At 49.7% G+C, this 13,816-nt stretch overlaps 1 protein-coding gene across 2 annotated transcripts in view; it reads left to right on the top strand.

Annotated features, from left to right (window-relative positions):
- The first annotated feature begins 128 nt into the window (after positions 1-128).
- MED20 (mediator complex subunit 20) overlaps positions 129-13,816 on the top strand; it is a 54,763-nt gene continuing 41,075 nt past the window's right edge. Inside the window, exons 1-3 of one of the 2 annotated variants that reach the window (XM_069756392.1) lie at positions 129-242; positions 316-470; positions 13,341-13,594. In XM_069756392.1, coding sequence (XP_069612493.1) covers positions 229-242; positions 316-470; positions 13,341-13,594 — 423 coding nt within the window. In that variant the 5' untranslated portion in view covers positions 129-228. Of the gene's footprint in view, positions 471-13,340; positions 13,595-13,816 lie in introns of both variants that reach the window. The other variant, XM_069756391.1, reaches the window with a different exon arrangement.

Below are 13,816 nucleotides of genomic sequence, written 5' to 3'. Positions count from 1 at the left end.
TCCATGGTGTATGGAGCGGCCATTTTGTTGGAGCTGCCTCTGCTTTGTTTTAGTGAGGATAAACCACGGAAACATGGCGTCCACCGACCGAAAGTACCCGGAAGTTGGTCCCTCAAGCGCGTGTGCATCATTTCAGGGCGACGAGTCGTCCATATAGACACGTGACTACAGACGTCATGCATTGCTTACAGACAGGAGCCCATACACCGTAGCGTCTGCTGATAGATCATGGGGGTGACATGGTGAGGCTGTGCTCGCTTATATCCTCCATGTTCTGTGTTGCCGGATCTGAATGCTGCTTCTGTTCCCGTTTAGTGTCGCACAGGTTCCATTAGCAGAAGGGAAGAGTGTCCAGCAGACTGTGGAAATCCTCACCCGCAAGCTGGAGCAACTGGGAGCGGAGAAGCAAGGGACGTTCTTCGTGGACTGTGAGACGTACCACACCGCCGGGACCACTGTGGGGAGCACAGGTATAGTGGGCCATGCTGAGCCTGTCACATGGACACCACACAGACCATGACCAGTGCGTGCCCCTGGCCATGCTGAGCCTGTCACATGGACACCACACAGACCATGACCAGTGCGTGCCCCTGGCCATGCTGAGCCTGTCACACGGACACCACACAGACCATGACCAGTGTGTGCCCCCGGCCATGCTGAGCCTGTCACACGGACACCACACAGACCATGACCAGTGCGTGCCCCCGGCCATGCTGAGCCTGTCACACGGACACCACACAGACCATGACCAGTGTGTGCCCCTGGCCATGCTGAGCCTGTCACACACAGACCATGACCAGTGCGTGCCCCCGGCCATGCTGAGCCTGTCACACGGACACCACACAGACCATGACCAGTGCGTGCCCCCGGCTATGACGAGCCTGTCACACGGACACCACACAGACCATGACCAGTGTGTGCCCCCGGCCATGCTGAGCCTGTCACACACACCACACAGACCATGACCAGTGCGTGCCCCCGGCCATGCTGAGCCTGTCACACGTACACCGCACAGACCATGACCCGTGTGTGCCCCCGGCCATGCTGAGTTTGTCACGCAGACACCACGACCAGTGTGTGCCCCTGGCCATGCTGAGCCTGTCACACGTACACCGCATTAGCCACAGACCGTGACCACTATGTGAGTGGGCTGCATCTTCTCCATTGTATCTACAGCTCTAAAGTAGTTGCCACATAGCCCCGGCCTAAAGATGTAGTAGAGGTGACTTGAATGCTAAGTTTTTTTTCTTTAAAGGTGAAACTTCTTACATAAAGCTCAGATATACGCCCTGGCGGTTTTATTTTCTTTTATCCTGGCCATTGCCTTCTGTGATAAAGTATTGAGTGGCTTCATAGCAGAAATCCTCTGAAGAATGGTCAGGCTGCTTATTTTAACCATTTGATGTTTTTGAAGACCTGAAGCTAAGAAAAAAATCACTCAAAAGGCTGAACGTATGAACAGCAATGTAATTTTCCCATAGAAAGGAATGGGAAGAGTCCAGCGTTTTCTGAGAAATTTAAATAAAAATATTTAGTAGCCATAAGCCCCCTGCGGGAGGCACAGCTGTAAGTCCCCTGAGAAGGCAAGCACACATCAAGATGCTCTCCATCCCCTGGCATAGGGAGGATCGGTTTGAGCTGGAAGTGGCTCCTCCTCGGTGAGTACTACTCTTCCTTACGCTGCCGGCGTGGGAAGATGCGGTCTGGGTCCCTGGGGAGAGGTACTGCTGGCTAGATGCCAGCAGCGATCGTGGCCGCCGGCGCGCTCCGCCGGCCGGCTCCACTAATTTAGTCCCCGGCTTCTTCAGCCGGATTAGGCTGCAATTCAAAAATCCCACCCACCGCCAGAGCCCTGCCCACTACTCAGGCGCTTCTCGCTCTGAACGAGAAGAGCCCTGCAAATCTCGGGCACCATCTTGGGACTCCACTGCTGCAGGGAAATACAGCCGAAAACGCTACTTCCCTCTCTTCCTCCCTGGGGACACCAGCACAGGACCATGGGTAAGCTGCTCCACTGTATAGGGAAAAGCTTAACCCCTTCTCTTCACCCATAGCCCTGCTATCGCAGTTTATTGGAGAATAGACATACACTGTCTCAAGCTAAAGAGGCTAAAAGGTCAATAAAAAGCACACTGTGTTTTTTACTTCATGTGCCACTTGCAATTCTGCGTTGCCACGTGCCCACAATACCACCTTGTGCCAGAACTGTGACCCGGCCTGTGCGCAGCCGCCTTCTGCCTCCACCTCCAATGTCCCCACTGACCCCGTCGAGCCTAACCCTCCTGAGTGGGCCGCGTCCTTGTCATGCTCTATGGATCCCTTGGTCAAGGCTTCGGACTCTTTCCGAGGGTCCTCCTTAAGCCAGAACTCGCCTTCGTCGGCTGCGACGGAATCTGGCGCTGGTGCGGGGCTGTCCGACCACAGGGGGTGTACCGAATCTCAGGGTGCCAGAAAAAGAACCCTTCCCTCATCTCCCGTCCATGCTCGAGCTTCAGTATCTGTCAGCTCATCTTCTCGCTCCCCCGAGGGTCGCAGCGTTCATGACTCAGAATACGAGTCAGAGGAATCTTTAACCCAGGACTCCTCTATCGGTCAGGAGACACTTGACTCCCTTATTGAGGCAGTCAACAAAACACTTAATGGTGGACGAGGGATCTGTATCCACTCAGGAGCACGTCATGTCTTTTAAAAAGACTCAATGCGTTCAAAAGATATTTGCTAATCACCCTGAGTTTCAGGACATTGTCCAAAAGCACAGGGAACACCCGGAGAAGCGATTTACGGCTCAAAAAGCCACGGAAGCTAAATATCCTTTCTCCAAGGATCTGATGAAGGAGTTGCTTCTCTCTCCTTCTGTGGATCCTGCCGTATCGCGACTCTCATCCAAAACAGTCTTATCTCTATCCGACGGTTCATCAGTCAAAAATCCTTCTGACCGTCAAATTGACTACCTGGCTCGCTCAGTCTTTGAAGCCTCAGGAGCAGCTCTCCTTCCATCTTTTGCCACTACCTGGGTGGCTAAGGCAATGGTTGCCTGGGCAGAGGTGTTAACCTCTACCGTCCACGACAGTAATCTTCCCCCAGAGGCGGCCAGACTAGCTAATCAGATAGCTCAGGCCGGAGATTTCGTAGTTAACGCTTCCATAGATGCGGCTAATTGCGCAGTGCAAGCGGCTGCAAATGCAATCTCCATCAGGAGGGCCTTATGGCTCCGTGATTGGCGAGCAGATTCTGCTTCTAAAAAGTCGCTGACTTCTTTACATTACCAAGCGGTTCGTTTATTTGGGGAGAAACCTAGACCAAATCATTTCTGACGCTACCGGAGGGAAGAGTAAATTTCTTCCCCAGGAAAAACCTGCCCGGCCTTTTCGGAATCAACAGCAGTTTCGATTCCGGTCCTTTCGGAACAACTCCAGTTGGTCGTCCTCCTCCTCCCCTGGTTCGGGATGGCAGGAAAACAGAAATCCCCAGGTCTCATACAGACCAAACCGTTCCTGGAAACCCAGACTGAGACCTTCTGGCCCTAAGCCATCCGCATCCCTTAAACCGCCTTCTTTTGTTCCGTCAAAATTGGCTCTCAGTTGTTCACGACGAGTGGGTCAGAGAGCTCGTGTCGTCCGGATACAAAATCAAGTTTTCTTCCATCCCCCCTCCGCGCTTCTTCCAGTCTTCTCCCCCCAAAGCAAGGGCGTCACATCTTCTTATTCAGGCTATACAGGCGCTTCAAAGGGACGGTGTCATCGTTCCGGTCCCTCGAGACCAAAGGTTCAAGGGGTTTTACTCCAACCTATTCATGGTCCCAAAGAAGGACGGGATCTTACGGCCCATACTGGACCTAAAACTGCTAAACAAGTTCGTACGGGTCCGACACTTCAGGAAGGACTTGGTCCGTTCCGTTGTTGCGTCCCTGGAAAAAGGAGAGTTCCTCGCATCCATAGACCTCAAGGATGCTTATCTACATATTCCAATTTTTCCCTCTCATCAGAAATTCCTGCGCTTCGCAGTCCAAGAAGAACACTTCCAGTTTGTGGCCTTGCCCTTTGGACTCGCCACTGCCCCCAGAGTTTTTACGAAGGTCATGGCAGCTGTCATGGCCATCCTTCACGCTCGGGGAGTGGTAGTCCTTCCGTATCTGGACGACCTTTTAATCAAGGGTCCGTCCCATTCTGCTTGCGAGGATTCTGTAAGTATCACCGTGGATTCTTTCTCGCCTGGGTTGGAAAATCAACTTTGAGAAATCATCTCCTGTGATGGCTCAGCAAATCTGCTTCCTGGGCATGATTTTGGACTCTTCCCGAAGGTTAGTCATTCTCCCTCCAGAGAAGGTCTTGTCCTTACAACACCGCCCATTCCCTCACTCCATTCGCTTTGCGATGCGCATACTCAGGAAAATGGTTGCGGCGATGGAAGCCGTTTTGTTTGCACAGTTCTATCTCCGTCCCCTGCAACAGGCGTTGCTGTTAGCATGGGACAGGAGTCTGTTTTCCCTCGACCGTCGTTTTCGCCTGTTCCCACAGGTCAGGCAGGCCCTCAGGTGGTGGATGCTACAGTCCTCCCTGAACCAAGGGAAGTCCTTTCTCCCAGTGTGCTGGTTGGTGGTGACCACCGATGCCAGCCTCTTCGGCTTGGAAGCAGGTTTCAATCACCACATGGCACAAGGTCGTTGGTCCACAAGAGTCGTGCCTTCCAATCAATATCTTGGAGATTTGAGCGATCACACTTACCTTACGCAGCTTTCACCATCTTCTCACAGGCCATCCCATCAGAATCCAATCCGACAATGCCACAGCCATAGCATATATCAACCAGCAAGGGGGAACCCGCAGCAGGGCAGCCATGCTCGAAGTCTCAAGCATCCTGCGCTGGGCCGAGACCAATCACTCGCTCATCTCGGCGATCCACATACCGGGTGTGGAGAATTGGGAATCGGACTTTCTCAGTCGCCAAGGTCTTGCCTCGGGCGAGTGGTCCCTCCATCCGGAAGTCTTCCAGCAGATTTGTCTTTGCTGGGGGACGCCGGATGTGGATCTCAAGGCCTCGAGGCTCAACAACCAGGTTCCCCAGTTCATTGCTCGATCCTTGCGCCATCGGGCAGATGCTCTGGTCCTGTTGTGGCATCGGTTCCAGCTGCCATACATATTTCCGCCTCTTCCTGTGCTCCCGAGAGTCATCAAGAACATCAGGACAGAGGGGAGACCGGTGATCGTCGTCGCGCTGGACTGGCCGTGCCGAGCATGGTGCGCGAAACTCATCCAAATGGTCGCCGACGTCCCCCTGGTGGCTTCCAGATCGCATGGATCTTCTCTCACAGGGCCCGATTTACCACCAGCACTCGGCCGTTGAATCCTGGATTTTAGCCCGAGCCGGATTCTCTCCAGGGGTTTCTTCTACCATGATTCGCGCTAGGAAACCCGTATCCATGCGCATTTATCATCCCACCTGGCTCATCTTTTTATAGTGCAATGCCCATGGACGTTCTCCTCTGGTGTTTTCCATTCCGTCCATTCTGGAGTTTCTCCAATGAGGTTTAGAGTCAGGCCTTGCCCTAAGCTCTCTCAAGGGACAAGTGTCCGAATTGTCTGTTCTATTCCAACGAAAGATCGCTTCCAGACTGCCGGTTAAGACGTTCATCCAAAAAGTCTCCTGGGTGGTCCCTCCCTATAGAATACCTTTGGCTTCATGGGATGTGAACTTGGTTCTTGGAGTTCTTCAGGAGGCCCCTTTCGAACTATTGCAGGACATCTCTCTCACCCTCCTTTCATGGAAGGTGGTCTTTCTCGTGGCGATTTACGTCAATCAGGAGAGTTTCTGAGTTGGTGGCCCTCTCTTGCCGACCCCCTTTTCTGATTTTTCACCCAGACAAGGTAGTCTTGAGAGCTTTTCCCTCTTTCCTACCTAAAGTCATCTCCTCCTTTTATCTAAATGAGGACAATGTATTGCCGTCATTCTGTCCGGCACCAACCCATCGTATCGAGAAAGCTCTCCATACTCTGGATGTGGTTAGAGCTCTTCGGCGGTACATATCTCGCACGGCTCCCTTCCGTAAGTCAGATGTCCTGTTTGTGCTTCCGGAAGGACATAGGAAAGGTCTACCCGCCTCAAAGGCCACTCTAGCCAGGTGGATTCGCTCCACTATTCAGGAATCCTACCGCATCAGGAACGCCTCTGTCCCAGCAGGGATTAAGGCACATTCGACTCGGTCGGTCGGTGCTTCTTGGGCCATTCAGCACCAGGCTTCAGCACAACAGCTTTGTAAAGCTGCGACTTGGTCCAGTCTGCATACTTTTACGAAGCACTATCACGTTCATACCCAGGCTTCGGCAGACGCTGCCCTTGGCAGGCACATTCTGAAGACAGCGGTACCTCAGTAAGCCAGTGGTATATGGGGTTTTAGCAGTGCAATTGCTCCCCACCCAGGGACTGCTTTAGGACGTCCTGTGTCCCCCAATGAGGCGTAGGAGAACATGTCATTTTTGTGTACTCACCTGTTGTGAATTCTGTTGTCGAACTCCCTCCTGTGGTTGTGAATGGTACTTCGGCGAGTTCTGTCTATGGGCTCCCTCTGGTGGCTGTGAGTGAAGCTGCTGCTTCTGAGGTTCCTTACACAGGTGACGTGGTTTATCCTTTGGTTGGCTGTTCTATTTAACTCCACTCAGATCGTTACTCCATGCCAGCTGTCAATGTTCCTGCATTGGTTCAGTTCACTCTTGGATCTTTCTGGTGACCTGTCTTCTCCAGCAGAAGCTAAGTTCCTGATAGTTATTATTTGTTCATTGTTTCCTTGTCCAGCTGGTTATCATGATTTTGTCTTGCTAGCTGGAAGCTCTGGGATGCATGGTGGCACCTCCGCACCGTGAGTCGGTGCGGAGGTCTTTTTGCACACTCTGCGTGGTCTTTTGTAATTTTTTGTGCTGACCGCAAAGATACCTTTCCTATCCTCTGTCTGTTTAGTAAGTCTGGCCTCCCTTTGCTGAAACCTGTTTCATTTCTGCGTTTGTGACTTTCATCTTTACTCACAGTCAATATATGTGGGGGGCTGCCTTTTCCTTTGGGGGATTTCTCTGAGGCAAGGTAGGCTTTATTTTCTATCTCCAGGGCTAGCTAACTCTTAGGCTGTGAAGAGGCGTCTAGGGAGAGTCAGGAACGCTCCACAGCTATTTCTAGTTGTTGTGATAGGATTAGGGCCTGCGGTCAGCAGAGCTCCCACATCCCAGAGCTTGTCCTGCGTGAGTTTAACTATCAGGTCGTGCCGGGTGCTCCTAACCACCAGGTCATAACAGTACAGCTGGCCAAAAGTATTAATGCATCTCAATAGAGGGATAAGAGAAGTTCTGAGACCATTTTTTTTCTTTGCACTGTGTTTTGTCTTTCTTTTCCCCTAAACCTTTGGGTGGTTCAGGACACAGGTGTAGATATGGACATTCAAGGTCTGTCCGGTTGTGTGGATCATCTCACTGCAAGGGTACAAAACATTCAAGATTTTGTGGTTCAGAATCCTATGTTAGAGCCTAGAATTCTTATTCCTGATTTGTTTTCTGGGGATAGATCTAAGTTCTTGAATTTCAAAAATAATTGTAAACTGTTTCTAGCTTTGAAACCCCGCTCCTCTGGTGACCCCGTTCAACAAGTAAAAATCATTATTTCTTTGTTGCGTGGTGACCCTCAAGACTGGGCATTTTTCCCTTGCGCCAGGAGATCCTGCATTGCGTGATGTTGATGCGTTTTTTCTGGCGCTTGGATTGCTTTATGATGAACCAAATTCAGTGGATCAGGCAGAGAAAATCTTGCTGGCTTTGTGTCAGGGTCAGGATGAAGCGGAGGTGTACTGTCAGAAGTTTAGAAAGTGGTCTGTGCTTACTCAGTGGAATGAGTTTGCCCTGGCGGCAATTTTCAGAAAGGGTCTTTCTGAAGCCCTTAAGGATGTCATGGTGGCATTTCCCACGCCTGCTGGTCTGAATGAGTCTATGTCCTTGGCCATTCAGATCGATCGGCGCTTGCGTGAGCGCAAAGCTGTGCACCATCTGGCGGTATTCTCTGAGCATAGGCCTGAGCCGATGCAGTGTGATAGGACTTTGACCAGAGCTGAACGGCAAGAACACAGACGTCGGAATGGGCTGTGTTTTTACTGTGGTGAATCCACTCATGCTATCTCCGATTGTCCTAAGCGCACTAAGCGGTTCGCTAGGTCTGCCACCATTGGTACAGTACAGTCTAAATTTCTTTTGTCCGTTACTCTGATTTGCTCTCTGTCGTCCTATTCTGTTATGGCATTTGTGGATTCAGGCGCTGCCCTGAATTTGATGGACTTGGAGTTTGCCATGCGCTGTGGTTTTTTCTTGGAGCCCTTGCAGTATCCTATTCCATTGAGAGGAATTGATGCTACGCCTTTGGCCAAGAATAAGCCTCAGTACTGGACTCAATTGACCATGTGCATGGCTCCTGCACATCAGGAGGATATTCGCTTTTTGGTGTTGCATAATCTGCATGATGTGGTCGTTTTGGGGTTGCCATGGCTACAGGTCCATAATCCAGTGTTGGATTGGAAATCTATGTCTGTGTCCGGCTGGGGTTGTCAGGGGGTACATGGTGATGTTGCATTGTTGTCAATTTCGCCTTCCACTCCTTCTGAAGTCCCTGAGTTTTTGTCAGATTACCGGGATGTATTTGAAGAGCCCAAATCCGGTGCCCTACCTCCTCATAGGGATTGCGATTGTGCTATTAATTTGATTCCTGGTAGTAAGTTTCCTAAGGGCCGTCTGTTTAATTTCTGTGCCAGAGCACACCGCTATGCGGAGTTATATAAAGGAATCCTTGGAGAAGGGTCATATTCGCCCGTCGTCGTCACCATTGGGAGCAGGGTTCTTTTTTGTGGCCAAGAAGGATGGCTCTTTGAGACCTTGTATTGATTACCGCCTTCTTAATAAGATCACAGTCAAATTTCAGTATCCTTTGCCGCTGCTGTCTGATTTGTTTGCTCGGATTAAGGGGGCTAGTTGGTTCACCAAGATAGATCTTCGAGGGGCGTATAATCTTGTGCGAATTAAACAGGGCGATGAATGGAAAACAGCATTTAATACGCCCGAGGGCCATTTTGAGTACCTGGTTATGCCATTCGGGCTTTCTAATGCTCCATCTGTGTTTCAGTCCTTTATGCATGACATCTTCCGAGAGTACCTGGATAGATTCATGATTGTATATTTGGATGACATTTTGGTCTTTTCGGATGATTGGGAGTCTCATGTGAAGCAGGTCAGAAGGGTGTTCCAGGTCCTTCGTGCGAATTCCTTGTTTGTGAAGGGGTCAAAGTGTCTCTTTGGAGTTCAGAAGGTTTCATTTTTGGGTTTCATTTTTTCCCCTTCTACTATCGAGATGGACCCTGTTAAAGTTCAGGCCATTTACGATTGGACTCAGCCGACATCTGTGAAGAGCCTGCAGAAGTTCCTGGGCTTTGCTAATTTTTACCGTCGCTTCATCGCTAATTTTTCTAGTATTGCTAAACCGTTGACTGATTTGACCAAGAAAGGTGCTGATGTGGTCAATTGGTCCTCTGCGGCTGTAGAGGCTTTTCAGGAGTTGAAGCGTCGTTTTTCTTCTGCCCCTGTGTTGTGCCAGCCAGATGTTTCGCTCCCGTTTCAGGTTGAGGTTGATGCTTCTGAGATTGGAGCAGGGGCTGTTTTGTCGCAAAGAAGTTCTGATGGCTCGGTGATGAAACCATGTGCCTTCTTTTCTAGAAAATTCTCGCCTGCTGAGCGCAATTATGATGTTGGCAATCGAGAGTTGTTGGACATGAAGTGGGCATTCGAGTGGCGGCGACATTGGCTTGAAGGAGCTAAACATCGCGTGGTGGTCTTGACGGATCACAAGAATTTGACTTATCTCGAGTCTGCCAAACGGTTGAATCCTAGACAGGCTCGATGGTCGCTCTTTTTCTCCCGTTTTGATTTTGTGGTTTCATACCTTCCGGGATCTAAGAATGTGAAGGCTGGTGCCCTGTCAAGGAGTTTTGTGCCTGACTCTCCGGGTGTTCCGGAGCCGGCGGGTATTCTCAAAGAGGGGGTAATTTTGTCTGCCATCTCCCCTGATTTGCGGCGCGTGCTGCAGAAGTTTCAGGCTGATAGACCTGACCGTTATCCTACGGAGAAACTGTTTGTCCCTATTAGATGGACTAGTAGAGTTATCTCTGAGGTTCATTGTTCGGTGTTGGCTGGTCATCCTGGAATCTTTGGTACCAGAGATTTGGTGGCTAGATCCTTTTGGTGGCCTTCTTTGTCACGGGATGTGCGTTCTTTTGTGCAGTCCTGTGGGACTTGTGCTCGGGCTAAGCCCTGCTGTTCTCGTGCCAGTGGGTTGCTTTTGCCCTTGCCGGTCCCGAAGAGGCCCTGGACGCATATTTCCATGGATTTTATTTATGATCTCCCTGTTTCTCAAAGGATGTCGGTCGTTTGGGTGGTTTGTGATCGCTTCTCCAAGATGGTCCATTTGGTACCCTTGTCTAAATTGCCTTCCTCCTCTGATTTGGTGCCATTGTTTTTCCAGCATGTGGTTTGTTTGCATGGCATTCCAGAGAACATCGTCTCGGACAGAGGTTCCCAGTTTGTTTCGAGGTTTTGGCGGTCCTTTTGTGCTAAGATGGGCATTGATTTGTCTTTTTCTTCGGCTTTCCATCCTCAGACTAATGGCCAAACCGAACGAACTAATCAGACTTTGGAAACATATCTGAGATGCTTTGTTTCTGCTGATCAGGATGATTGGGTGTCCTTCTTGCCTTTGGCTGAGTTCGCCCTTAATAATCGGGCCAGCTCGGCTACTTTAGTTTCTCCTTTTTTCTGTAATTCTGGTTTCCATCCTCGTTTCTCTTCAGGGCAGGTTGAGCCTTCGGACTGTCCTGGTGTGGATACGGTGGTGGACAGGTTGCAGCAGATTTGGACTCATGTGGTGGACAATTTGACATTGTCCCAGGAGAAGGCTCAACGTTTTGCTAACCGCCGGCGCTGTGTTGGTCCCCGACTTCGTGTTGGGGATTTGGTTTGGTTGTCATCTCGTCATGTTCCTATGAAGGTTTCCGCTCCTAAGTTTAAGCCTCTTTTCATTGGGCCATATAAGATTTCTGAAGTTCTTAATCCTGTGTCATTTCGTTTGGACCTTCCAGCTTCTTTTGCCATCCATAATGTGTTCCATAGGTCGTTGTTGCGGAGATATGTGGCGCCTATGGTTCCCTCCGTTGATCCTCCTGCCCCGGTGTTGGGTGAGGGGGAGTTGGAGTATGTGGTGGAGAAGATTTTGGATTCTCGTGTTTCGAGACGGAAACTCCAGTACCTGGTCAAGTGGAAGGGTTATGGTCAGGAAGATAATTCCTGGGTTTTTGCCTCTGATGTTCATGCTGCCTATCTTGTTCGTGCCTTTCATTTGGCTCATCCTGATCGGCCTGGGGGCTCTGGTGAGGGTTCGGTGACCCCTCCTCAAGGGGGGGGGGGGGGGTACTGTTGTGAATTCTGTTGTCGAACTCCCTCCTGTGGTCGTGAATGGTACTTCGGCGAGTTCTGTCTATGGGCTCCCTCTTGTGGCTTTGAGTGAAGCTGCTGCTTCTGAGGTTCCTTACACAGGTGACGTGGTTTATCCTTTGGTTGGCTGCTCTATTTAACTCCACTCAGATCATTACTCCATGCCAGCTGTCAATGTTCCTGCATTGGTTCAGTTCGCTCTTGGATCTTTCTGGTGACCTGTCTTCTCCAGCAGAAGCTAAGTTCCTGATAGTTATTATTTGTTCATTGTTTCCTTGTCCAGCTGGTTATCATGATTTTGTCTTGCTAGCTGGAAGCTCTGGGATGCAGAGTGGCACCTCTGCACCGTGAGTCGGTGCGGAGGTCTTTTTGCACACTCTGCGTGGTCTTTTGTAGTTTTTTGTGCTGACCGCAAAGATACCTTTCCTATCCTCTGTCTGTTTAGTAAGTCTGGCCTCGCTTTGCTGAAACCTGTTTCATTTCTGCGTTTGTGACTTTCATCTTTACTCACAGTCAATATATGTGGGGGGCTGCCTTTTCCTTTGGGGAATTTCTCTGAGGCAAGGTAGGCATTATTTTCTATCTCTAGGGCTAGCTAACTCTTAGGCTGTGAAGAGGCGTCTAGGGAGAGTCAGGAATGCTCCACAGCTATTTCTAGTTGTTGTGATAGGATTAGGGCCTGCGGTCAGCAGAGCTCCCACATCCCAGAGCTTGTCCTGCGTGAGTTTAACTATCAGGTCGTGCCCGGTGCTCCTAACCACCAGGTCATAACACTCACCGTAAAATCTTTTTCTCGGAGCCAATCATTGGGGGATACAGCACCCACCCTGTTAGCCTATTGGCGTTGTTGTTTGTTCCTCAGTTTTGACATAGTTTACTTGTCTTGTTTTTTTCTTATACTCCTACTGCTTTACTACCGAACTGGGTTGTTACTGGCCAGTGAAGGGGTGTATACTGCAGAGGAGGAGTTAATTCTTTGTGTTTACTTAGTGTCCTCCTACTGGCATACAGCATAACACCCATGGTCCTGTGTCCCACAATGATTGGCTCGGAGAAAAAGATTTTACGGTGAGAACACAATCTCCTATTCTCTGCGTTGGCATAGACTTGCTGGCAAGTGTTAACATATTGTATGTGCTTGCTGCTGGCAAATAAGTCGAGTTACTGTGTTGTCCTAGACTTACATACTGATGACCTATCATGCAGATAGTTCATCTGTAGAAAATTGGAGGAGTCCCACTCCCAGCCCAACTGTGAACATTAAGTGGTCACTGCCGAGTACTGCAGTTTATCACTTTGTTTACTTGAGTGGGAGACAGATTTCAGAACTCTGCAGTGGCCATGAAACAATTTAGAGGTCCGCTCCGTAGATTGCTTACATCCGGCAAAATCCTGGTATACCTTAACTTTTACAATGTGGCGCTTAAATGATATTAAAGAGGATCTTTAGTTTGGGGTCATTGGAATACAGTACCCAGATGGGAGAATCACCAACAGCATCTGTCAGAAATGTAGGAACTATAGCACCAGCCGTTATTAAATGTGTCCAATGTAAAATAAAAACTGCATTTACAGCAGACTGGCGCCTCTTACGGCAATGTCTGCTACCGTTTGTGACTTTGTCATGTGAGTACTTCAGCTTCTCAGCAGCCGCTTCACGTTGATAGATCTGTGCTCAGCAACTCCATTCAACGTGTTCACATCCAGCGGCCACTAGAGCTGTTTTCAGCAGAGTGGTGGGGTGTCGGCCAACTTACAATCTCGTAGTGATGACCTATCCAAAGGCTTCTAATATTGTTAGTAACTGCTATTTTCTTCCTGTGTATTGATATGATGTAGGTCAGTCTGGGAAACTTCTTTACATCATGCACTGCTCAGAACACCCTCTCAGCACCTTTGCTCTGTTTGAGAACGGTCCCTGCTTAGTCGCCGACCAGAACCTGGATGTACTGATGATAAAACTAAAAGGCTTCTTCCAAAATGCAAAGGCCAACAAGATAGAGACACGTGGCACTCGTTACCAGTATTGTGACTTCCTGATCAAGATCGGTACAGTCACTATGGGACAGAGCGGTCGAGGGATATCTGTGGAGGTAACTTCTTTTTCTTTACAGCCAAAAAAAGTTGCAATGTAGTAGCACACACTTAACGTGGCACAGAAAAGGTGCTAGATAGTATTTAAACAAGTTGTTGCAGGTCACTTAGAAGTTATCATTCATTAATAGGACAAGAGATAAGTAATTGATCACTGGAGTCCCCCACCAATTTTGGGACCTGGGCCTAATCTGAATGGAGTGAACGTCAAGCATGCAGTC

The sequence above is a fragment of the Ranitomeya imitator genome, chromosome 3 (assembly GCF_032444005.1).
Source record: "Ranitomeya imitator isolate aRanImi1 chromosome 3, aRanImi1.pri, whole genome shotgun sequence".
NCBI classification, from domain to species: domain Eukaryota; kingdom Metazoa; phylum Chordata; class Amphibia; order Anura; family Dendrobatidae; genus Ranitomeya; species Ranitomeya imitator.
The sequence above is the reverse complement of the archived record's forward strand: the minus strand, read 5'-3'. Positions and strand labels throughout refer to the sequence as shown.